This window comes from Panulirus ornatus, chromosome 17 (genome assembly GCF_036320965.1).
Source record: "Panulirus ornatus isolate Po-2019 chromosome 17, ASM3632096v1, whole genome shotgun sequence".
Classification (NCBI taxonomy): Eukaryota; Metazoa; Arthropoda; class Malacostraca; order Decapoda; family Palinuridae; genus Panulirus; species Panulirus ornatus.
In genome coordinates this window covers 45754816-45780703 of record NC_092240.1, presented here as the reverse complement: position 1 = coordinate 45780703, position 25888 = coordinate 45754816, and the positions used below count along the sequence as shown (strand labels likewise).

Here is a 25888-nt window from a genome sequence, read left to right as displayed (position 1 = left end):
CCAAATTGGAGGTGGAAAGATGGAGTGAAAAAGATTTTGTGTGATCGGGGCCTGAACATGCAGGAGGGTGAAAGGAGGGCAAGGAATAGAGTGAATTGGAGCGATGTGGTATACCGGGGTTGACGTGCTGTCAGTGGATTGAATCAAAGCATGTGAAGCGTCTGGGGTAAACCATGGAAAGCTGTGTAGGTATGTATATTTGCGTGTGTGGACGTATGTATATACATGTGTATGGGGGGGGGGGGCATTTCTTTCGTCTGTTTCCTTGCGCTACCTCGCAAACGCGGGAGACAGCGACAAAGTATAATAAATAAATAACATTCATATATTCTAATCACTCTAGGACCAATTTCTATGAAAGACTCCTGGTGTTAACTAGGCCCTCCTTCTAAGGGCTTCTGTAGCCCAAGTCTGTGCTACATTCAGTAGCAGAGACGTGGACTCCTTTGGAACGAGACGGTGTTTGATTAGCCTGTGCTCCCAATGATACAGCCTCACCAAAGATGACTTTTCACTCGCAGTGAACCCTTGAGCAGGCCAAGTTCAGTAACACCATTGGATTTAAAAAAAAATACAAAAAATACAATTTACTATATTCTATTAATGATAAGTCAAAAATTCTGAACTAAAGAGTACCACTAAAACTTGGAGCTAAGTATGACTTCTATTTTACCTATTTTCTCCAGTTTATTTCTACTTCATGCAGATAATCATTTAGTCATTCTAGTATTTGATAAGGCCCTAATGAAGGGAACCGAGAGGAAAAATTACATAAAAATGCAATCCATCATATCATTTTATCAATAATACACTAAATGTTTTAAACCAAAGACGATCCCTAATGTTAGGTAGCTAGATAAGCCTTACACCTCTAACCTATCTTCTCTTCTATTCCTCCAAGAATTCATGCCTCAGCTAAGAAACAACACAAGGTAAACAAGCATAAAAAATATATGAAAAATACAATTTACAATAACATCTTATCAACTGTATGTTGAATGTTTTGAACAGAGTAGGCAGTAGTTTGTATGCAGCCACCAAGAAGGGAGATGCATTATCAGCACTAGCCGCCTAGGTATCGGGAGATTTAGTAATAGATGCAGGGTAAGCCATCACTTCAGTGGCTGTCAAGCTGAACTCATCTGACCCAGGTAGTAGTCCTTTTTTTTTTTTTTTTTTTTTTTTGTCCCTGACCCACACATGGACTACTGGCAATCTATTCACTAAAATAAAATCTCTCCTTGTGACACAAAGCACTTGACAACATTCAACTCACAAAACTCGTTCTTCATAACTCTCGATGTTTCCGAGGTGGGCACTATGGGACAGCCATGCTTTCCGAGGAAATGCTAGGGGAAATAGATAGCAGTTCATAGGAACATCAGGGAGGAGCATCAAGTAGATGTAGTAGGTAGGAACAAAGGCAGCAGCTTCAGGTAGAAGTCATATGTTGGAATACTAGGTGGGAGCCTCAGGCAAAACTGTATTAAAGTTGCACTCAGTCAGTGGCCAGTTAAGGGTGAGGTACTAAAGGATAAAGGATAAGAAGTGGCACTGGTGTTCACCAGTTATGGAGACTCTTCTTCTGAGGCCATCACTTTAAAGGAGTGGGCGTTAGAGAAACAGACTGATGGACAGTTTTGAACAAATGACAACTGCAAATGTTTGGATAAGACTTCCATCTCTTATACTTGTTTTTCTGAAATTTTTTTAACTATGTATATAACCATTAATTCATGCATTAGGTAGGAATCTACTAAAGACAAATGTATATAAAAGTGCAAAAAATATAATTCACTGCATCATTTGTTCAATTATATACTTAGACGTTTCAACCAAATGTAATATTTTTCACCTATTTTCTCCTATGTATTTTCAAACATGTACGTGCAACAATCATCAATCGATGAATGACGTAAAAACTTATCAAGAAATGCGTTCAGAAAATACAGGAAAAATAAAATTCAATGTATCAATAGCTAATCATAAACTGAATGTTTTGAACCAAAGGTGACTGTGAGCATTCATGTGATATGACAAATCTAGCTTCACCATTTACATTTTCTGTTATTTTTCCGTGTTGTTGACTGGTTGGTAAGGATATTCAATGTACGTATGGATCATGGTGAAGTGCATGAGGATTGGCAAAATGCATGCATAGTGCCACTGTACAAAGGCAAAGGGGAAAAAGGTAAAGGGGAAAAAGGTAAGTCTTCATATTACAGAGGCATAAGTTTGTTGAGTATTCCTCGGAAATTATAAGGGAGGGTATTGATTGAGAGGGTAAAGGCATGTACAGAACATCAGACTGGGAAAGAACAGTGGGGTCTCAGAAGTGGTAGAGGATGTGTGGATCAGGTGTTTCCTTTGAAAAATGTATGAGAAATACTTGGAAAAAGAGATGGATTTGTATGTAGCATTTATGGATATGGAGAAGGGAAATGATAGGGTGGATAGAGATGCTTTACAAAAGGTTTTAAGAGTGTATTGTGTGAGAGGTAAGTGCTAGAAGCAGTGAAAAGTTTTTACCAAGGATGCAAGACATGTGTATGAGTAGGAAAAGAAGAAAGTGATTGGTTCCCAGTGAATGTCGGTTTGTCGCAGGGGTGCAAGATGTCTCCATGGTTATTCAATTTGTTTATGGATGGGGTGGTTAGGGAGGTAAATGAAAGAGTTTTGGAGAGAGGGGCAAGTATGCAGTCTGTTCTAGACGAGAGGGCTTTGGAAGCGAGTCAGTTGTTCGTTGATGATACAGCGCTGGTGGCTGATTTGGGTGAGAAACTGCAGAAGTTGGTGACCGAGTCTGGTAAAGTATGTGAAAGAAGAAAGTTGAGAGTAAATGAGAGCAAGGTTATTAGATTCAGTAGGGTTGAGGGACAAGTTAACTGGGAGGTAAGTTTGAATGGAGAAAAACTGGAGGAAGTGAAGTGCTTTAGATATCTGGGAGTGGATTTAGTAGCTGATGGAACAATGGAAGCGGAAGCAAAGCACAGGGTGGGAGAGGGAGTGAAGGTTCCAGGCGCTTTGAAGAATGTGTGGAAGGCAAGAACGTTATCTTGTATAGCACAAATGGGTATGTCTGAAGGAATAGTGGTTCCAACAATGTTATATGGTTGCATGGCATGGGCTATAGATAGGGTTGTGCAGAGGAGGATGGATGTGCTGGAAATGAAATGTTTGAGGACAATATGTGGTGTAAGGTGGTTTGATTGAGTAAGTAACGAAAGCATAAGAGAGATGTGTGGTAATAAAATCAGTGTGGTTGAGAGAGAAGGTGTGTTGAAATTATTTGGACACATGGAGAGAATGAGAGGAAAGACTGACAAATAAGATATATGTGTCAGAGGTGAAGGGAACAAGGAGAAGTGAAAGACCAAACTTGAGGTGAAAAGATGAAGTAAAAAAGATTTTGAGCGATTAGGGCCTGAACATACAAAAGGGTGCAAGGCGTGCAAGAAATAAGAGTGAACTGGAACGATGTGGTATACCAGGGTCGATGTGCTGTCAATGGATTGAACCAGGGAATGTGAAGGAACGGGGTAAACAAAGGAAAGAGGTCTGTGGGGTCTGGATGTGGAAAGGGAGCTGTGGTTTCAGTGCATTACACATGACAGCTAGAGACTGAGTGTGAAGGAATGTGTTTTTCTTTTTTTTTTTGTGTGTGTTCTAACCTAGAACCTTTTTTGCTTTGTTTTCAATGGTATATGTCTGTTGCATATTTGGAGTACCAAAGTAAATATGTTATTTACACACTGTTTTTGTACTCAGTTGGGTTTTTCAGCATGCTGCAGATATCTCACTGGCCACATCCTCCTAATTTATCCATATACTATTGAAAATGGAAGCAAGTCTGAATGGAGAAAAACTGGAGGAAGTGAAGAGCTTTAGATATCTGGGAGTGGATTTGGCAGCAGATATAACCATGGAAACGGAAGTGAGTCACAGGGTGGGGGAGGGGGCGAAAGTTCTGGGAGCGTTGAAGAATGTGTGGAAGTTGAGAACATTATCTCAGAAAGCAAAAATGGGTATGTTTGAGGGAATTGTGGTTCCAACAATGTTATATGGTTGTGAGATGTGGGCTATAGATAGAGTTGTGGGGAGGAGGGTGGATGTGCCGGACATGAGATGTTTGAGGACAATATGTGGTGCGAGGTGGTTTGATCAAGTAAGTAATAATAGGGTAAGAGAGATGTGTGGTAATAAAAAGAGTGTGGTTGAGAGAGCAGAAGACGGTGTTTTGAAATGGTTTGGTCACATGGAGAGAATGAGAGAGGAAAGATTGACAAAGAGGATATATGTGTCAGAGGTGGAGGGAACGAGGAGAAGTGGGAGACCAACTTGGAGGTGGAAAGATGGAGTGAAAAAGATTTTGAGTGATCAGGGCCGGAACATGCTGGAGGATGAAAGGCATGCAAGGAATACAGTGAATTGAAACGATGTGGTATACCGGGGTCGACGTGCTGTCAATGGATTGAACCAGGGAATGTGAAGCGTCTGGGGTAAACCATGGAAAGTTCTGTGGGGCCTGGATGTGGAAAGGGAGCTGTGGTTTCAGTGCATTATTACATGACAGCTAGAGACTGAGTGTGAATGAATGTGGCCTTTGTTGTCTTTTCCTAGCGCTACCTCATGCACATGCAGGAGGAGGGGTTTGTTATTTCATGTGTGGCAGAGTGACGATGGGAATGAATTAAAGACAAACAGTATGAATTATGTACATGTGTATATATGTATGTCTGTGTGTGTCAATATATGTATATGTTGAGATGTATAGGTATGTATATTTGCGTGTGTGGACGTGTACGTGGGTTGGTTGGGCCATTCTTTCGTCTGTTTCCTTACGCTACCTTGCTAACGCGGGAGACAGCAACAAAGTAAAATAAATGAAATACTATTGAAAATAAAAGTATTGAAAACACCTCCACTTCTACACGTATTCTGTTTAGGCAGATCACCATCCAAACTTGCTTTTACTTCAATTAGGTTGCAATCAAAACATACAGTGTTTAAGATGGTAATGTCACACATTAGGTCCACAGTATTTGTAAAGAGCAAGTCCAAAATGCTAATTTTTTTGGTTGGCTTTGTTATCTGTTGGCTGAGGATGAGGAAGAACTTTTCACAAAGTCTCAGCAACTTTCATTTTAGAAGCTATTCATCTAAACCCTCTTACAGTGTCAGCAATTCCAGCTACAATGTTATTTCCTGCCTCTTTCCATATAATGTATGGTAGGTTAAAGTCTCCTAAGACAGGTACACTTGGAATTGGGTTCCTGTGTTGGTCAAGCCATGATTCTATGCTTCCTATTAGTTCTGTAAATTCTCGGAGTTTGCAGCTGGTGGTCTACAGATTCATGCAAAGACTAGATTTGGGTTTTCTACCTTAGCAATGAGAGCTTCTCACTTCAGGAGTTCAGTTGTTATGAGTGTCTACTATATACAGTCCCACTCCTTTACATGATCTAGTTATGTTGCATCTGTACAAGTTGTAGTTTGAGATCCTGACTTTGCTATTCATGTGGTCTTCAGTGTGTGTTTCAGTGAAGGCTACAAATACTGTACTTGAATTGTTTATCAGGTTCATATATAGATTACTTTGTAGTCAATTTTTCCATGTATCCTTTTGTCACTCAGATTTACCACTGTAGAGAAGAATGTTCAGTTTATTTCTTCTTAAGGTAAAAATTACTCATTTAACATTCATACCTCTGGTGGCCAATCATGTGGTGTATAGGACTCTTCTTTCTTTGTGATCAGAATACAGTGCAGAACCTTGTGTTAAGAGATGATAATATGCAGTAAGTGTACAATAACTATTTAACCCAGATCTAAAATACTATTGCCTCTGGTCAGTTCTGCTATCTGCTGACTGTGAGTGAATTTGTCATACACTGTACAACCTTTCTTGTGCAAATATTTTCTATACAATGCCTAAGGATGTCCTTAGCAACAGAGTTGTCGCTTTATCCAGTTTAATCATATGAGTGGCTCGTTGCAACTTCCTACAAGCTTTATATCTGGGAACGAGCTTCTCAGATTATGAAGGAAAGACTGTGTGTAACTTATATGTTAAGGAAATCTCATGACTTCAGATATGGTGATTCAGTACAAGCAATAAGTGACGTCAATTTTCAGACTTGGTAACTAACATTTCCATCCCATCATCTGAAGACTTTAACAGTTTGATTATTACAGTTCAAACCTTCAGCATAAGAGCTACCTCCTTTATCATTCTATTGATACTGTATACATTCTTCTTTGCAATCCATGCCTTACTGTTCATAAAATAATATATGAGCTTCCATAACTGTTGTAAACACCCCAACTGTCCAAGCACACCATTTATGAAAGAGTTTATTAGCTATGCACAGTTTAAAACCCTGAAAAACTGTAAAAAAAAAAAAATGATGTTACAATACTTGCTGAAATTTTGAAAGCAATTTTCTGAAATTCATTTTTTTCCATACTCATTCGCCATTTCCCACGTTAGCGAGGTAGCGTTAAGAACAGAGGACTGTGCCCAAGAGTGAAATGTTTTCAATAATTCAATCTTGTTTATTAATTGTCCTAGTTCAATAACTATGTCATTCATTAGCTGTGCTAGTTCAGTCCATGTAGTATTATTGAAACACAAGTTTTCAGTTCCTGTCCCTCATCTCTTCTAACAAGGTATGTCAAAATCGAAAAGACTGTCACACTATGTATATATCTCAGCAATATTAAAATACTCCGCTATCACATTTTCATTTATAGTACATAACATTACATTTTTATTTACTGAAGGCATTACTATGACTATATGCAATTACTATTTCTTGAAAAATTTACATCTCCCACAGGACATGAACATTTAACCAGCATGTTAGCAAATTAAAGACCAATTCAACTAATGCATAGTGCTAAAGAAGTCACAACAAATCAGCATATGACTTACGATGGCAGCATCAGCATCCCAATTGTGTTATACGAGTTGTAGAAAAGGCTATTGTACAGCTCATACAGAGGGCGCCATTCCAAAACAAGTTCATCCGGGGCCAATAGCTCCTTTTTCCTGTTGATATAAACATCCAAAATCATTTAGTGATAAAGACACAGAAATTACATGTATCATGAAAAAGTATTAGTCTTCCCAGTATACTGGTAATGTGACTAATGGTAATATTCAGAGGTTTCATTATATGGAAATATTTATAATAGTCTCCCATATCCCTGGGGATGGGGAGAAAGCATACTTCCCACGTATTCCCAAAGTGTGTTGTAGAAGGCAACTAAAGGAAGCTGCTAGGAAACAAAAGAAGGAGTCAAGCAGGGAGTGCTTATCCTCCTCGAAGGCTCAGACTGGGGTGTCTGAATGTGTGTAAATGTAAGATGATAAGAAAGGAGAAATAGGTACTATGTTTGCAGGAAAGCAACCTGGATGATATGGCGCTGAGTGAAATGAAGCTCACGAGTAAAGGGGAAGAATGGATTGGATAAGTCTTGGGAGTAACGTCAGGGGTTGGTGAGAGGACAACAGGTAAGAAAGGAGTAGCACTACTTCTGAGCCAGGAATTGTGGGAGTGTGTGATAGCATGTAAGAAAGTATACTCTTGATTGATGTAGGTAGGTAAAACTGAAAGTGGATGGAGAGAGAAGGAAGATTATTGGTGCTCATGCACCTGGTCATGAAAACAGAGATCATGAGAGGCAAGTGTTTTGGGAGCAGCAGGGTATGTCAGCAGCTATGGCAAATGGGACCGAGTATTATTGATGGTTGACTGAAATGCGGAGGTTAGTAATGTAGCAGTCGAGAGAATAACTGGGGTGCATGGGGTATTCTCTGCTGTGAATGGAAATGATGAAGAGCTTGTGGATTGGTGCTGAAAAAAAGACTGGTGATTGGGAATACCTGGTTTCAAAAGAGAGATAGACATAAGTATATGTATGAGTGGGAGGGATGATCAAACAGCATCATTAGATTGTGTTAATTGATAGGCATGTAAAAGAGAGACTTTTGGATGTTAACGTGCTGAAAGGGGCAACTGGTGGAACGTCTGATAACTATCTTGTGGAGGCGAAGGTGAAGATTTGTAGAGGTTTCCAAATAAGAAGAGAAAATGTTGGAGACGAGAGTGGTGATAGTGAGCGAGCTTGGAAAGGAGACTTATGTAAGGAAGTACCAGGAAAGATTGAGTGCTGAATGGCAAAAGGTGAGAGGAGTGGGTGAGTAATGGGATTATATTTAGGGAAACAGTGGTGCTATGTGCAAAAGATGCATGTGGCATGAGAAAATTGGGAGGTGGGCAGATTAGAAAGGGTAGTGAGTGGTGGGCTGAAGAAGTAAAGTTGTTAGTGAAAGAGAAAAGGGAGACATTTGGATGATACTAACAAGAAAGAGGTGCAATGAGTGAGGGATGTACAAAAGAAGGCAGCAGGAGGTCAAGAGGATGGTGCAAGGGTTGAAAAAGACACAAATGAAAGTTGGAGTGAGAGAATATCATTAAACTTTAGGGAGAATAAAAACATGTTTTGGGAGGAGGTGAATAATGTGGATACAACTAGAGAACAAATGAGAACATCGGTCAAGGGGGCAAGGGGAAGTGATAACAGGTAGTGATTAAGTGAGGAGATGGAGTGAGTATTTTGAAGGTTTGTAGAATAAGTTTGATGATGGAGTTGATGGAGATGTTCTGTGGAAGGTATTAAGAATATATGGTGTGGGGGCAAGTTGTTACAAGCAGTGAAAAGTTTTTATCGAGGATGTAAGGCTTGTGTACGTGTAGGAAGAGAGGAAAGAGATTGGTTCTCAGTGAATGTTGGTTTGCGGCAGGGGTGTGTGATGTCTCCATAGTTGTTTAATTTGTTCATGGATGGGGTTGTTAGGGAGGTGGATGCAAGAAATTTGGAAAGAGGGACAAGTATGCAGTCTGTTGTTGATGAGAGAGCTTGGGAAGTGAGTCAGTTGTTGTTCGCTGATGATACACCACTGGTGGCTGGTTTGTGTGAGAAACTGCTGAAGCTGGTGACTGAGTTTGGTAAAAAGTGTGAAAGAAGAAAGTTAAGAGTAAATGTGAATAAGAGCAAGGTTATTAGGTACAGTAGGGTTGAGGGACTTAGGTACAGTAGGGTTGAGGGACATGTCAATTGGGAGGCAAGTTTGAATGGAGAAAAACTGGAGGAAGTGAAGTGTTTTAGATATCTGGGAGTGGATTTGGCAGTGGATGGAACCAAGGAAGTGGAAGCGAATCATAAAGTGGGGGAGGGGGCGAAAAGTTCTGGGAGTGTTGAAGAATGTGTGGAAGTCGAGAACATTATCTCAGAAAGCAAAAATGGGTATGTTTAAAGGAATAGTGGTTCCAACAATGTTATATGGTTGCGAGGCATGGGCTATAGATAGAGTTGTGTGGAGGAGGGTGGATGTGCCGGAAATGAGATGTTTGAGGACAATATGTGGTGTGAGGTGGTTTGATCGAGTAAGTAATAATAGGGTAAGAGAGATGTGTGGTAATAAAAAGAGTGTGGTTGAGAGAGCAGAAGAGGGTTTTTTTGAAATGGTTTGGTCACATGGAGAGAATGAGTGAGGAAAGATTGACAAAGAGGATATATGTGTCAGAGGAGGAGGGAACAAGAAGTGGGAGACCAACTTGGAGGTGGAAAGATGGAGTGAAAAAGATTTTGAGTGATCGGGGCCTGAACATGCAGGAGGTTGAAAGGTGTGCAAGGAATAGAGTGAATTGGAACGATGTGGTATACTGGGGTCGACATGCTGTCAATGGATTGAACTAGGGCATGTGTGCAGCGTCTGGGGTAAACCATGGAAAGTTCTGTGGGGCCTGGTTGTGGAAAGGGAGCTGTGGTTTCAGTGCATTATTACATGACAGCTAGAGACTGAGTGTGAGCGAATGTGGCCACTGTTGTTTTTCCTAGCGCTACCTCGCGCACATGTGGGGGGGAGGGGGTTGTTATTTCATGTGTGGCGGGGTGGCGATGGGAATGAATACAGGAGACAGTATGAATTATGCACATGTGTATATATGTATATGTCTGTGTGTATATATATGTATACTTGAGATGTATAGGTATGTATATTTGTGTGTGTGGATGTATGTGTATATACAGGTGTATGTGGGTGGGTTGGGCCCTTCTTTCGTCTGTTTCCTTGCACTACCTTGCTAACGAGGGAGACAGCGACAAAAAAATAATAATAAAAAAAAAGTTTGATGTAGGATGTTATGGTCAGGGTATTGTGCAAAGTCAGATGGTCAAGGAGGATAGTTTGGTCAAAACAGAAGAGGTAGTGAAAGCTTTGCAGAAGAAGAAATCTGGCAGGGCAGCTGGGTGGATGATATTGCAGATGAATTTATTACGAAAGGGGGTGACTGTGTTTTTCATTGGCTGGTAAGGATATTCAAATGTATGGATAGATCATGATGAAGTGCCTGAGGATTGGCGGAATGCATGCATAGTGCCATTATACACAGGCAAAGGACATAAAGATGAGAGTTCAAACTACAGGGGGGGGTAAGTTTGTTGAGTATTCCTGGGAAATTGTATAGGAGGGTATTGATTGAGAGGGTGAAAGAATGTACAGAGCAACAGACTGGGGAGGAGTAGTGTGGGTTCAGATATGGTAGAGGATGTGTGGCTTTGGTGTTTGCTTTGAAGAACGTATGCGAGAAATACTTAGAAAAACAGATGGATTTGTATGAAGCATTCTCTTTTCCTAGTGCTACCTCGCGCATGTGCCAGGGGGAGGGGGGTGCCATTTCATGTGTGGCGGGGTGGCGACAGAAATGAAAGAAGGCAGCAAGTATGAATATGTACACGAGTATATATGTATACTGCATGTCTGTGTATGTATATGTATGTACATGTTGAAATGTTTAGGTATGTATATGTGCATGTGTGGGCGTTTATGTATATACATGTGTATGTGGGTGGGTTGGGCCATTCTTTCATCTGTTTCCTTATGCTACCCCACTAACGTGGGAGACAGCGACAAAGTATGATAAATAAAATAATATAATGGGCATTTATGTAGATATATGTGCATACGAGTGGATGGGCCATTCCTCATCTGTTTCCTGGTGCTACCTCAATGATCCAGGAAAATGTGATCAAGAATAATAATGCAATAATAATATAGGGGGGATTGGGGATGCTATTCCATGTGTGGTGGGGTGGCGACAGGAATAGATGAAGGCAACAACTATGAATATGTACATGTGTGTGTATGTATATATCTGTGCATGTGTATGTATGTATAGAGTGAAATGTATATGTATGTATATGTGCGTGTTTGGGCATTTATGTATATACATGTGCATGTGGGTAGAGTGAGCCATTCCTCGTCTGTTTTCTTGCGCTACCTTGCTAACATGGGAGACAGCGGTTAAGTATAATAAAATGTAAAAAATAAATTCTGTACTACCTGGGTATATTGACAGTATTAGTAGATTTTCATGCATACATATTCGCCATTTCCCGCATTAGTGAGGTAGCATTAAGAACAGAGGACTAAGCCTTCAAGGGAATATCCTCACTTGGCCCCTTTCTCTGTTCCTTCTTTTGGAAAATTAAAAAAAAAATATAATATACTATAAAACCTAAACTTTGAATTGCACTGAGTTGAAAACATCAAAGATTATTAATGAGAGACAGGGTAATCTGTCTACTAAGAACATATGCAACCTACTGAGCCTGAAAAAAGTAGAATGTCCTAAAGTTTGGGTAATCATTTAAGTGGGCTACCACTCTATTAAACAGCAAGTATCCATAAATAAAAAAGATGAGATCTTGAGATCATATGGACATTATCTGCATCTACGACAGACAAGATTCTGTCATGGAAACAATGGTGAAAAGTTAAAAAGCCTATAACTTTTCTCATTACTCTTCTGAATTACTTTATAACAAGCAAAACCCTCTAAGAGTTCAAATTCCTCTCCTGATCAACTTTATACGGTGCCCTTATGATAAGGGTATATTGCAAGCTACGTAAGTTCAGTGCTTAATTTTAAGTTGGACTCAGGTTGCTCCATACTGCTTCATAACATTACGTTATAAATGAAAAAGAATTGTCATCTTTAATACAAGGCTATACAACTGTAAGAGATGATCAAGCCATGACTTACAAGTCACATGCAACTTTCAACTAAACCAGTAAAAGTTTGGCCCTTATAACTCTGAATGAACTATCTCTGTATGAAATGGAAGTTGAGCAGAATGCAAACCATATGGTATACATCTTTTATATCCCACCACTTTTTCATTCTGCATTTGTGCTCTGGTATGTTAATTTTTCATATATCACCAGCAGCAACAATTCACACATACCTCATGACATATCAGGAAGCCTTCATCCCCACAGCCCAAGCTGGGCCCAGGCTGCTGGATTGGGTCCTTGGTTGACCAAGCTGTTGGAAGCCACAGCCCTCAGGCCCACATACCCTTTTAAGGTACTTTTCCAATGCATTCTTGAACTTTTCTACTGTCTTCCCCATGCTGTTTCAGACAGTAGACGATAAGGTGTTGAAGAGTCTTGGGCCCTGGATGTTTAAAGTGTTCTCTCTTTTTGCGCATATGGCAACTCTGGATTTCAGAGGTAGCATTTTACAAATTATTCCATGCCTATCATGCCAGTAGGATGTACTTCTAAGCACTGGCCTATCATGCCAGTAGGATGTACTTCCAAGCACTGGCCTATCAAGCCAGTAGGATGTACTTCCAAGCACTGGTTGGGAAACATACCTTCTAAGGAGAATAGCCCTAGAGTTTTTAATCATTCCAAGTAATTCAGTTCATTTACCACATTAATATGGGCCGAGAAAGATCTCTGGACACTTTCTAAATCCACAAATTTGCTTGCACATACAGACAAAATTATCACTGGGATAGGGAAGAAAGAATACATCCAAGATATTCCCTGCGAGTCATACAAGGTGACTAAACGGTGTCAAAAAAAGGGGTCTGGACATCCTCCCCTTCATATATTTCAATTTCTGAAAGTCGGAACTAAAGAAGGAGCCAAGGCTGGGATCTCTGAATAAGAAAAGAGAGATAGGTAGTATGTTGGAGGAAAAGAACCTGGATGTTCTACTTAGCTGTCTATCTATCTATTTATATCTCCAATGCCTGTTCCGTTCAGGAACTCCCTTGAAGGGGTGTCCTTGGCAAAAGAGTCTCCATAATTGGTGAACTCTAGTGCCACTTTTTAGCCTTTACTATCTCACCCTTAACAGCCCACTGGCAGAGGATAACTCTGGTGTAGTGTTTTCTAAGGCTCCAACCTAATGATTCTACCAAGTACTTTTACATAATGTTCCCAACAACTACTACCTAATGTGTCTACTTAAGTTTCCAACCTATTACTTTTACCTAATGATCCTACCTAATATTCCTACCTACTACCTCTACCTAATGTTTCTGTCTGATGTTCCTACCTCTACTTCTATCTATCACTCCTACCATTTTGTGAAAAGGCAAGGCTAGAGCACAGGGCTCATCACAGGAACCATCTAGTCATGAAGAATGAGTAAGGTGAGTATTGAGTTAGCGTTAAGTGTTATGTCTGACAAGGAGAGATTGTATGTTTGCTGGCAGAGTGCTAGCAGTACATGTGTGGGTGAGGCAGAAAGATAGCTACCAGGATCAGAGGAGTGCAACATGAAAACCACTGAAGAAGTACTGGCTTATTTACGCAGCCACCACTAACCCTCCTGATACCCAGGCAGGTAATACCAGCAACATACCTCCCTGATCACCGGCCACCTCCCAACTACTTCCGACCACAAAGTTCAATGGTAAGGGGGAGGAATGGTTTGACAAAGCCTTAGGGGTAAAGTCAAGGGTTAGTATGTGGCTGAAAGCTGTGGAAGGGGTAAAACTTTTGCGGGAGGAGTTATAGTATTGTGTGAAAGAATGTAAGGAAAAGATCTCCATACTGAAGCAAGTAAAAATAAGTGGTTTATAAGAGGTGGGTGATTATCAGTGCTTATTAACCTGGCCACAAGAAACGTAATGAACAGAGCTGAGTGTGGATATGTGCAGTTTTTGGAAGTAAACAGACCAAGCACAAAAGACATGAAATGGAAGAAACTACAAAGTTTGTGGCATGAAAGTAGAAAGGGACAAACTATGTCCAATACGAGTGCTTTCAGTAGTGATAGTGATACTTATGGGCCTGTTTTTCCACCAAATAAGAGGTGAGGCTCAAACAGAGAAGGTGAAGCTGAAACAAAACCCTTGTCAAACAGTAGCGAGGATAAAGATACATATCTACCAGCCTTACCACCACACTTACTGAGAACCTCAGGCAACAGAGAAGTAAGTCATAAAAGACAATCAGCTGCATCCAAAACAGCAACTACATCTGACAGACACAAGATGGGGAAAGAATATAATGATGACAGCAAAAGTTCTAACCTGTGTACTAGTGGTGTATCAAAAAAACAAGAGGAAGAAGCTTTCAAGATAATAAATGAAAGAGTTGGTGAATCAATGCAGAGAAAAATAGTCCAGAAATACTCTAAACAGAAACAGGATGATGATGCTGATATGTATGGGCCAGCTTTATCTCCTCGTTTGCTCAAAAAAAAGGAAAAAAAAGCTCAGTCTCTGACACAAGAAATACCTCGGGGCCAGTATGTCCTATAGGCATTATTCCTTCCAGGGAATCAATTCAAAAAGATTATGAGGAGAAACAAAATTTGAAATCTGATGATGATGCCTCCACATTTGCTAAATGAAAAGCAAGAAAAAAGTAAAAATTATAACAGATGTATCCTGAGGCCATCACTTCCCTAAGGTTTTATTCCTCCTGAAACATCACTTCATATCAACAATGATAAGGAAGAAAAAACCAAGAGCAAAGATATTGATAGGCCTAAAATTGGTCCCACACCACCTTCTCACAAATCTGATAAAAAGGAATATAGAATTCAACAGCTAGAACTCAGGGCACTGAAAATGAAGGAAAAGCTAGAAGGGAAAGATAATCATGACAACGAGTCATTAGTCTGTGAATCTTGGATGACTGAATTACCAGAAGGCAAACCAAACTTCTTTGGTCTGGCACCTCGTCAAATTCTGCGGAAAACATCCCAAGTGAAGGGGGATCGCTCAGTGTGGACTGATACTCCAGCAGATAAAGACAGAAAAGCCAAGATGGACAAAGAAGAGCGAAAGGAACCTACTCCCATCAATGCTGCAAACAAAGAGAGTGAAGAGGAACTTTCAGAAAAACTGATGAGTACAACAAAGCAAAGAGAGCCAAACCTCTTACTGATCTACACAGGAAAAAGTTCAAGGAGAAAGAAGATGCATCTGGACCAAAGGAGAGAAGTCCTTTCAGCCATGAGTTAGATATGAATGTCAACAAATTTGATGAAGCACAGAAAAGTAGCATTCTTATGATGGCAAGACAGCTTAATGATAGATTTTCTGCAGATAAAAATATTTTGTAATTTTCTAAAATACTTCAAGTGGAATATTATACCAAAAAAAGATCCTGTAAATAGTTCTTGTACACTTTTAAAAATAATTCAGAGAAGCAGAATATATACTTAAATGAATCTCATCAGAATAGCTTTATGTAGGGGATAAAGAATACTTCCCATGCATTCCCTGCGTGTTGTAGAAGGCGACTGAAGGGAATGGTAGCAGGGAGCTAGAAACTCTTTGTATTCTAACATTCTAAAAGGGGAGACTGAAGGAGTCAGGCGGACAGTGCTCGTCTTCCTCGAAGGCTCAGATTGGGGTCTCTAAATGTGTGTGGATGTAACCAAAATGAGAAAAAAGGAGAGATAGGTAGTATGCTTGAAAAAAAGACCCAGGATGATTTGGCTCTGAGTGAAACAAAGCTCAAGGGTAAAGAGGAAGAGTGGTTTGGGAAAGTCTTGAGAGTCAGGGGTTGGAGAGAGAACAAGAGCAAAGGAAGGAGTAGCACTACTCCTGAAGCAGGAGTTGTGGGAGTAGGTGATACAGTGTAAGAAAGTAAACTCTGGACTGATATGGGTAAAACTGAAAGAGGATGGAGAGAGATGGGTGATTATTGGTGCATATGCAACTGGTCATGAGAAGAAAGATCATGAGAAGCAAGTGTTTTCGCAACAGCTTAATGAGTGTTAGCAGCTTTGATGCAAAAGACCAGGTTATAGTGATGGGTGATTTGAATGCAAAGGTGAGTAATGTGGCAGTTGAGGGAATAATTGGTGTACATGGGGTGTTCAGTGATATAAATGGAAATGGTGAAGAGCTTGTAGATTTGTGTGCTGAAAAGGGACTGGTGATTTGGAATCTTTCTTTTTCTTTCATACTATTCGCCATTTCCCGCATTAGCGAGGTAGCGTTAAGAACAGAGGACTGGGCCTTAGAGGGAATATCCTCACCTGGCCCCCTTCTCTGTTCCTTCTTTTGGAAAATTAAAAAAAAAAAAACGAGAGGGGAGGATTTCCAGCCACCCGCTCCCTCCCCTTTTAGTCGCCTTCTACAACACGCAGGGAATACGTGGGAAGTATTCTTTCTCCCCTATCCCCAGGGATTTGGGTGAGAAACTGTAGAAGCTGGTGACTGAGTTTGGTAAAAGTGTGTGAAAGAAGAAACCTGTGAGTAAATGTACATAAGAGCAAGGTCATTAGGTTCAGTAGGGTTGAGGGACAAGTCAATTGGAATACCTGGTTTAAAAAGAGAGATATACATAAGTATACGTATGTAAGTAAGAGAGATGGCCAGAGAGCATTACTAGATTACATGTTAATTGATAGGCACATGAAAGAAAGATTTTTGAATGTTAATATGTTGAGGGGCAACTGGAGGAATGTCTGATCATTATCTTGTGGAGAAGGTGAAGATTTGTAAAGGTTTTCAGAAAAGAGAGAATGTTGGGGTGAAGAGAGTGGTGAGAGTAAGCGAGCTTAGAAAGAGACTTGTGTGAGGAATTACCACGAGACTTTGAGTGTAGAATGGAAAAAGGGGAGACCAAATGAGTGAGGAAGGAATGGGATGTATTCAGGGAAGCAGTAATGGCTTGTGCAAAAGATGCCTGTGGCATGAGAAAGGTGGGAGGTGGGCAGATTAGAAAGGGTAGTGAGTGGTGGGATGAAGACATCAGATTGTTAGTGAAAGAGAAGAGAAAGGCATTTAGATGATTTTTGCAGGGAAATAGTGCAAATGACTAGGAGATGTATAAAAGAAAGAGGCAGGAGGTATAGAGAAAAGTGCATGAGGTGAAAAAGAGGGCACATGAGAGTTAGGGTGAGAGAGTATCATTAAATTTTTGGGAGAATAAAAAGATGTTTTGGAAGGATATAAATAATGTGCATAAGAAAAGAAAACAAGAGGGAACATCAGTGAATGGAGCTAATGGGGAGGTAATAACAAGTAGTGGTGATGTGAGAAGGAGATGGAGTGAAAACTTTGAAGGTTTGCTGAATGTGTTTGATGATGGCAGATATAGGGTATTTTGGTCAAGGTGGTGTGCTAAGTGAGAGGGTTAGGGAGAATGGTTTGGTAAACAGAGAAGAGGTAGTGAAAGCTTTGCAGAAGATGAAAGCCGGCAAGGCGGCAGGTTTGGATGGTATTGCAGGGGAATTTATTAAAAAAGGGGGTGACTGTTCTTGACTGGTTGGTACTGGTTGGTGAGCATATTCATTTTATGTATGATTCTTGGTGAGGTGCCTGAGGATTGGCAGAATGTGTGCATAGTGCCATTGTACAAAGGCAAAGGGGATACAGATGAGTGTTCAAATTACAGAGGTATAAGTTTGTTGAATATTCCTGGGAAATTATATGGGATGGTATTGAATGAGAGGGTGAAGGAATGTACAGAGCATCAGGTTGGGGAAGATCAGTGTGGTTTCAGAAGTGGGAGAGGATGTGTGGATCAGGTGTTTGCTTTGAAGAATGTATGCGAGATATACTTAAAAAAGCAAATGGATTTGTATGTAGCATTTATGGATCTGGAGAAGGCATATGACAGAGTTGATACAGATCCTCTGTGGAAGGTATTAAGAGTATATGGTGTTGAGGTAAGTTGCTAAAAGCAGTGAAAAGTTTTTATCGAAGATGTAAGGCATGTGTACGAGAAGGAAGAGAGGAAAGTGATTGGTTCCCAGTGAATGTCTGTTTGTGGCAGGGGTGCGTGATGTCTCCATGGTTGTTTAATTTGTTTATAGATGGGGTTTTAGGGAGGTGAATGCAAGAGTTTTGGAGAGAGGGGCAAGTATGGATGAAAGGGCTTGGGAAGTGAGTCATTTGTTGTTCTCTGATGATACAGCACAGGTGGCTGATTTGGGTGAGAAACTGTAGAAGCTGGTGACTGAGTTTGGTAAAAGTGTGTGAAAGAAGAAACCTGTGAGTAAATGTACATAAGAGCAAGGTCATTAGGTTCAGTAGGGTTGAGGGACAAGTCAATCGGGAGGTAAGTTTGAATGGAGAAAAACTGGAGGAAGTGAACAGTTTTAGATATCTGGGAGTGGATTCAGCAGCGGATAGAGCCATGGAATCGGAAGTGAGTCACAGGGTGTGGGAGGGGGTGAAGATTCTGGGAGCGATGGAGAACATGTGGAAGGCAAGAATGATATCTCGGAGAGCAAAAATGGGTACGTTTGAAGGAATAGTGGTTCCAACAATGTTAGATGGTCGCGAGGAATGGGATATTGATAGGGTTGTGCGGAGGAGGGTGGATGTGCTGGAAACGAGATGTTTGAGGACAATATGGGGTGCGAGGTGGTTTGATCGAGTAAGTAATGAAAGGGTAAGAGAGATGTGTGGTAATAAGAAGAGTGTGGTTGAGAGAGCAGAAGAGGGTGTATTAAAATGATTTGGTCACATGGAGAGATGAGTGAGGAGAGATTGACAAAGAGGATATATGTGTCAGAGGTGGAGGGAACGAACAGAAGTGGGAGGCCAAATTGGGGATGGAAGGATGGAGTGTAAAAAGATTTTGAGCAATCGGGGCCTGAACATATGGGGGTGAAAGGCGTACAAGGAATAGAGTGAATTGGAACGGTGTGGTATACCAGGGTCAATGTGCTGTCAATGGATTGAACCAAGGCATATGAAGCATCTGGGGTAAACCATGGAAAGTTTTGTGAGGCCTAGATGTGGAGAGGGAGCTGTGATTTCTGTTCATTACACATGACAGCTAGACTGAGTGTGAACGAATGTGGCATTTTCCTAAGGCTACCTCGTGCTGGGGGAGGGGGGTGCCATTTCATGTGTGGCAGGATGGCGACAGGAATGGATGAAGGCAGGAAATATGAATGCGTACATGTGTATATATGTATATGTCCGTGTATAGGTATGTACATGAGCGTGTGTGGGCATGTATGTATAAACATGTGTATGTGGGTGGCTAACAGATGGGTGTGCAAAAAAAGAAACTCTTGGATGTGAATGAAATGAGAGGGGCAGCAGGTGGGATGCCAGATCATTACATGGTGGAGACAAGGGTGAAGACTTGTAAAGGCTTTTTCAAAAAAGGAACTAATGTGAAAAGAAGGGTGGTGGAAATATGAGCTTGGAAGAGAGACTTGAGAGAAAAGATACTAAGAGATTCTAAGTAGAGCAGCAAAAGGTAAATAAAGCTAGGGTTGCATGTAAGGAATGGGAGATATTTAGGGAAGTAGTGCTGGCACGTGCGAGAAAAGTGTGTGGCATATGGAAGGTGGGTAGCTGGGAAAGGGTAGTGACTGGTTGGGTGAGGGTGTTAAGTCACTGGTGAAAGAGGAAAGATAGGTGTATGGGCAGTACTTACAGGAGGAGTACGAGTGACTGAAAGATGTAAAAGAGAAAGCAAGAAGAAGTTAGGAGAAAGGTGCAACAGCTGAAAAAGAGGGCAAATGAGAATTGGGGATAGAGTATCAACAAACTTCAGGGATAATAAGAAAATTTTGAACAGGGTCAATAGTGAAAGAAAAGCAAGAGAATGAGAAGGAATATCAGTGAAGGAGGCAAACAGGGAAGAGGTAACACAAAAATGAGGTAAAGGGGAGATGGAGCGAGTCCTTTGAAAGATTAATAAGCGTTTTTTTTTTTGACAGGGTGGCGATGCAGGGTGGTTGGGTTAGGAAGGTATGCAAAGTCAAAGAGCCAGGCAAGAGGTTTGTTAAAAAGAAGAGAGGTGGTGAAAACCTTGCTTTTGATAAAATGTGGCAAGGTGACAGGAATGGATGGTAATGCACCTGAATTTCATAAGAGGGGTGAAAAATCTTGACCATTTAGTAAAGATATCCAGTTTTAAAGCTAACATCTAATCTACAAATCCTCTTCCAATTCTGAAACCACTTTGTTATTACCCAGTTTGATGTTCTGTGCATGCCACCACTCTCTTACTCACTATCCTTCCATTCAACTATTCCATTCAACTAATCAGGTACACTCAACAAATCTATATCTCTATAATTTGAACAATGACTTTGCTCTCCCTTGCCTTTACATGAAGGCACTATACTAGGAATCCAGTAATCCAGAGGCACCTCATCATGATCCATACAAACATTGAAAATCCTATCTAACCATTCAACAACACAGTCACTCACTTCCCTATGAAATTCAACTGCAATACCATCCACTTCCGCTACTTCACTGCACTTTATCTTACACAACATATTCACCACCTTTTCTCTTTCCACATAAACACTTTCCATGACTATGACACTTTGCATACCTCCATGTCCAAAACATCTCTACCTCTTATGACTATTATTTTGCTTACCACTTTGCATACCTCCATGTCCAAAACATCTCTACCTCTTATGATTATCGCTTTGCATACCACTTTGCGTAACTCCATGTCCAAAACATCTCTACCTCTTATGACTATAACATCATATACCTCCATATCCAAAACAGTCCCTCATTGCCACTCTATCATCAAAGATATTTAATAACCCTTCAAATTACTCATCCAAGTTCTCTCCACCTCATTACTGCCTGTCACAGTTTCCCTATTTGCCCCATTTAATGATGTTCCTATTTGTTATTTTGTTTTTCCTCACTCTGAACCTCCTTCTAAAACATCATCTTATTCTCCCTGAAGTTTGCTAATACTTGCTTACCCTACTCTCATTTGCCCTTTTTTTCAGCCTATGTACCTAGCTCTTGACAGCCTGTCAATAACAACCAAATGCCTTTCTTCTCTCTTTCACTAATAACATCACTTCCTCATCCTAACATTCACAACCCTTTCTTACCTGTTCAACCACACATATTCAGACATTCTACCCTGAAACCTCAAGGAAGATGAGCACTCCCTACTTGGCTCTTGCTCCAACTTTTAGAAATTAAAAATAGAAGGAAGGAGAGTTTTTAGCTCACTATTCTCACCCCCTTTAGCTGCCTTCTATGGCTCACTAGGAATACATGGGAAGTTTTGTTTCTTCCCTAGCCCCAGGGATTAAGAAAAAAGTATATCCAAAATATGTAAAAAAAAATATGCACAGAATACATAGAAAATAGATGTGTAGTGTGATATCACACAATGAAAAGGAATCAGAAACTGTGTAATGTAATCAGGTTTATACAGAATGCAATCACACGTGGAAAATATAAATAATCATTCTACATGTATATAGATAAGGATCACATAGATCTTCCATTATCCACTAAAAACCATCCCACACCAATGAAAAACATTACTAAGCAATTTTGGATATTTCTTTCATTTTAGGCATGCAAGGGTGAACTACAGAAGCAATACCATTGTCTTTAGAACCCTTTTAAGTGCAATCCTTCTGAATGGCACTCCCAATGAAAAGAAAATTAAAGAGTACAGGGAATCGTTGCTGAATGATGGGGTTATGTTCCCTGTCATCTGTTGTTATAGCTGAATGTCATTATATGAATGACTGAAACCCATGTTATAAGGGGGTCTTGTTCGGAACCAAAAATTTCCCCAATTTAATTATTCTTTACAGACTATACTCAAAACAGTTTACCATCAATATACCACACTCTATCATGATGTATGTAAGACATTCTGATTCAGCAACTGTTGCCATTTCATTGGTAATTCATATGATATTTGATGATTATTACAGAGAATGCTGGTGTGAAGGATTGAGGCAAGTGGTGGTAGAGTGAGTGGTTTGTCAAGCATGCCACTTGACCAAAGTAAGTTTATTAGTATCAGTATGTGATACTTTACCTTGGTCATGTGTTTGGCCTAGACAGTAGTTGGTAGGCAGCCCACTACTGGGGAGAAACATTACCAGTAAAAAACCCACCTGAGTATCAGGAGGGTTAGTGATGGTTGCAAAGTGCAACAGCACTTCAGTGGTTGTCAAGTTGAAGAGAACGAGTGAAGAGAGATTGACAAAAGAAGTGGAGGGGATAAGGAGAAGGGGGAAACCAAATTAGAAGAGGTAGGGTAGAGTGAAAAGATTCTGAGTGATCAGGGCCTGAACATGGAGGGTGAAAGGCATGCATGGGATAAAGTGAACTGAAGTGGTTTACAGGGGTTGACGTATTATCAATGGATTGACGCAAGGTACAAGGAGCAGCCATGGTAAACCACAGAAAGGTCTGCATAGCCTTGTAGAGGATAGGGGGGATGTGGCTTTGGAGCACTCCTTACGACAGTTAGAGAATGGATGCGAGCGAGTGCAGCATTTTTTCGTCAATCAAGTATGGGAGACAAGAAAAGAAATTCAAAAATGTTTTCTCTTTCCACCGTACATCCCAGTCTCAGAAAATCTATCTATACCTTTTTGCACTCTCCATAATGGCATTACTATAAACTCGTACTTCATTCCTATATAACCAAGTAGGCTGCACTGCTGCTTCTTTACTTTTAAAATCATGCCTTGAACTCTTATCACTTTCCTTAGACTGCCAGTAATTTGATTATCATCCATCACTATCTTATATCCCCCTAAAAGGAGGTGAAAAAGGAAAGAGGTGGATGTAAGAGTGAAAACATTGATGCGAGAAGGACGGGAAATTGCTGAATCAAAAGAACGAAGTGAAAGGAAGATGGAAAGAGTATTTTGAAGAACTGATGAATGTGGGAGAAGGGGTGGCAACAGCTGTTACATGCATAAGTGTGGAGGAGGGAAGGAACAGGTTACAAGGGCAGAGGCCTATAGGAAAGGAGGTAAGAAGGGCAATTACGAGGCTGAAGGTAGGAAAGGCACCTGGAGTGGATGGGATTATGGCTGAAATGCTGAAGTATGGAGGAGAGTGTGTGATACAGTGGATGCATCTTATATGTAATTTAGCATGGAAACAGAAGATTGTGCCTGAGGATAGGGAGAAAGCTATTACTCTTCCTTTATTCAAAGGAAAGGTGTGAAATATGTATGTAGCAATTAAATGGAAACAAGTCTGTTAAGTACAACAGGAAGAGTATATGCAAGAATATCAATTGACATTGTGATGGAAGTGATAATGCAAAATAAGTGAAGAGCAAGGGATTTTAGGAAAGATAGGGGATGTGTGCATCAGATTTTTGTAGTAAAGATGATCATGGAAAAGTATTTAGTAAAAGGTAAGAAGCTGTATGCAGCTTTTATGGATCTGAAAAAAGCGTATGACAAACTAAAGTGGAATGCTTTGTGAGATGGCGTAAAAGCCTTCTATAGAGGGACAAATGCATGCGTAAGAGTGGATCGAGAGATGTGTTTGTATCAACTTTCATCTTTCTCTTCAACATTGATCAACATTCCATCCTTGTATCTTAACTTTCTAAAAGAAGAAACAGAAGAAGGAGTCACGCAGGGAGTGCTCATCCTCCTCGAAGGCTCAGACTGAGGTGTCTAAATGTGTGTGGATGTAACCAAGATGAGAAAAAAGGAGAGATAGGTAGTATGTTTGAGGAAAAGAACCTGGATGTTTTGGCTCTGAGTGGAACAAGGTTCAAGGGTAAAGGGGAAGAGTGGTTTGGGAATGTCTTGGGAGTAAAGTCAGGGTTAGTGAGAAGACATCAGCAAGGGAAGGAGTAGCACTACTGCTGAAACAGGAGTGGTGGGAGTATGTGATAGAGTGTAAGAAAGTAAACTCTAGATTGATATGGGTAAAACTGGAAGTTGATGGAGAGAGATGGGTGATTATTGGTGCTTATGCACCTGGGCATGAGAAGAAAGATCATGAGAGGCAAGTGTTTTGGGAGCAGCTGAATGTGTTAGTAGTTTTGATGCAAGGGACCTGGTTATAGTGATGGATGATTGGAATGCAAAGGTGAGTAATGTGGCAGTTGGGGGAATAATTGGTATACATGGGGTGTTCAGTGTTGTAAATGGAAATGGTGAAGAGCTTGTAGATTTATGTGCTGAAAAAGGACTGGTGATTGGGAATACCTGGTTTAAAAAGAGAGACATACATAAGTATACGTATGTAAGTAGGAGAGATGGCCAGAGAGTGTTATTGGATTACGTGTTAATTGATAGGCGCGCGAAAGAGAGACTTTTGGATGTTAATGTGCTGAGAGGTGCAACTGGAGGGATGTCTGATCATTATCTTGTGGAGGCGAAGGTGAAGAATTGTAGAGGTTTTCAGAAAAGAAGAGAGAATGTTGGGGTGAAGAGAGTGGTGAGAGTAAGTGAGCTTGGGAAGGAGACTTGTGTGAGGAAGTACCAGGAGAGACTGAGTACAGAATGGAAAAAGGTGAGAACAAAGGAGGTAAGGGGAGTGAGGGAGGAATGGTATGTATTTAGGGAAGCAGTGATGGCTTGCGCAAAAGATGCTTGTGGCATGAGAAGCATGGGAGGTGGGCATATAAGAAAGGGTAGTGAGTGGTGGGATGAAGAAGTAAGATTATTAGTGAAAGAGAAGAGAGAGGCATTTGGATGATTTTTGCAGGGAAATAATGCAAATGAGTGGGAGATGTACAAAAGAAAGAGGCAGGAGGTCAAGAGAAAGGTGCAAGAGGTGAAAAAGAGGGCAAATGAGAGTTGGGGTGAGAGAGTATCATTAAATTTTAGGGAGAATAAAAAGATGTTTTGGAAGGAGGTAAATAAAGTGCGGAAGACAAGGGAACAAATGGGAACTTCAGTGAAGGGGGCTAATGGGGAGGTGATAACAAGTAGTGGTGATGTGAGGAGATGGAGTGAGTATTTTGAAGGTTTGTTGAATGTGTTTGACGATAGAGAGGTAGATATAGGGTGTTTTGGTCGAGGTGGTGTGCAAAGTGAGAGGGTTAGGGAAAGTGATTTGGTAAACAGAGATGAGGTAGTAAAGGCTTTGCGGAAGATGAAAGCCGGCAAGGCAGCAGGTTTGGATGGTATTGCAGTGGAATTTATTAAAAAAGGGGGTGACTGTATTGTTGACTGGTTGGTAAGGTTATTTAATGTATGTATAATTCATGGTGAGGTGCCTGAGGATTGGCGGAATGCTTGCATAGTGCCATTGTACAAAGGCAAAGGGGACAAAGGCGAGTGCTCAAATTATAGAGATATAAGTTTGTTGAGTATTCCTGGGAAATTATATGGGAGGGTATTGATTGAGAGGGTGAAGGCATGTACAGAGCATCAGATTGGGGAAGAGCAGCGTGGCTTTAGAAGTTGTAGAGGATGTGTGGATCAGGTGTTTGCTTTGAAGAATGTTTGTGAGAAATACTTAGAAAAGCAAATGGATTTGTATGTAGCATTTATGGATCTGGAGAAGGCATATGATATGATAGAGTTGATAGAGATGCTCTGTGGAAAGTATTAAGAATATATGGTGTGGGAGTTGTTAGAAGCAGTGAAAAGTTTTTATCGAGGATGTAAGGCATGTGTATGTGTAGGAAGAGAGGAAAGTGATTGGTTCTCAGTGAATGTAGGTTTGCGGCAGGGGTGTGTGATGTCTCCATGGTTGTTTGATTTGTATATGGATGGGGTTGTTAGGGAGGTGAATGCAAGAGTTTTGGCAAGGGGGGCAAGTATGCAGTCTGTTGTGGATGAGAGAGCTTGGGAAGCGAGTCAGTTGTTGT

General features: G+C 40.6%; 1 protein-coding gene and 1 pseudogene across 1 annotated transcript in view; one reads left to right on the top strand and one right to left on the bottom strand.

Moving 5' to 3' along the window:
- The window catches only part of LOC139754434 (proteasome activator complex subunit 4-like), a 576322-nt gene that overhangs the window by 509548 nt on the left and 40886 nt on the right, over positions 1 to 25888 (bottom strand). Inside the window, exon 3 of the mRNA XM_071671710.1 lies at positions 6935 to 7051. Coding sequence (XP_071527811.1) covers positions 6935 to 7051 — 117 coding nt within the window. The remainder of the gene's footprint in view (positions 1 to 6934; positions 7052 to 25888) is intronic.
- Positions 14701 to 15557, top strand: LOC139754833 (GPALPP motifs-containing protein 1-like; annotated as a pseudogene).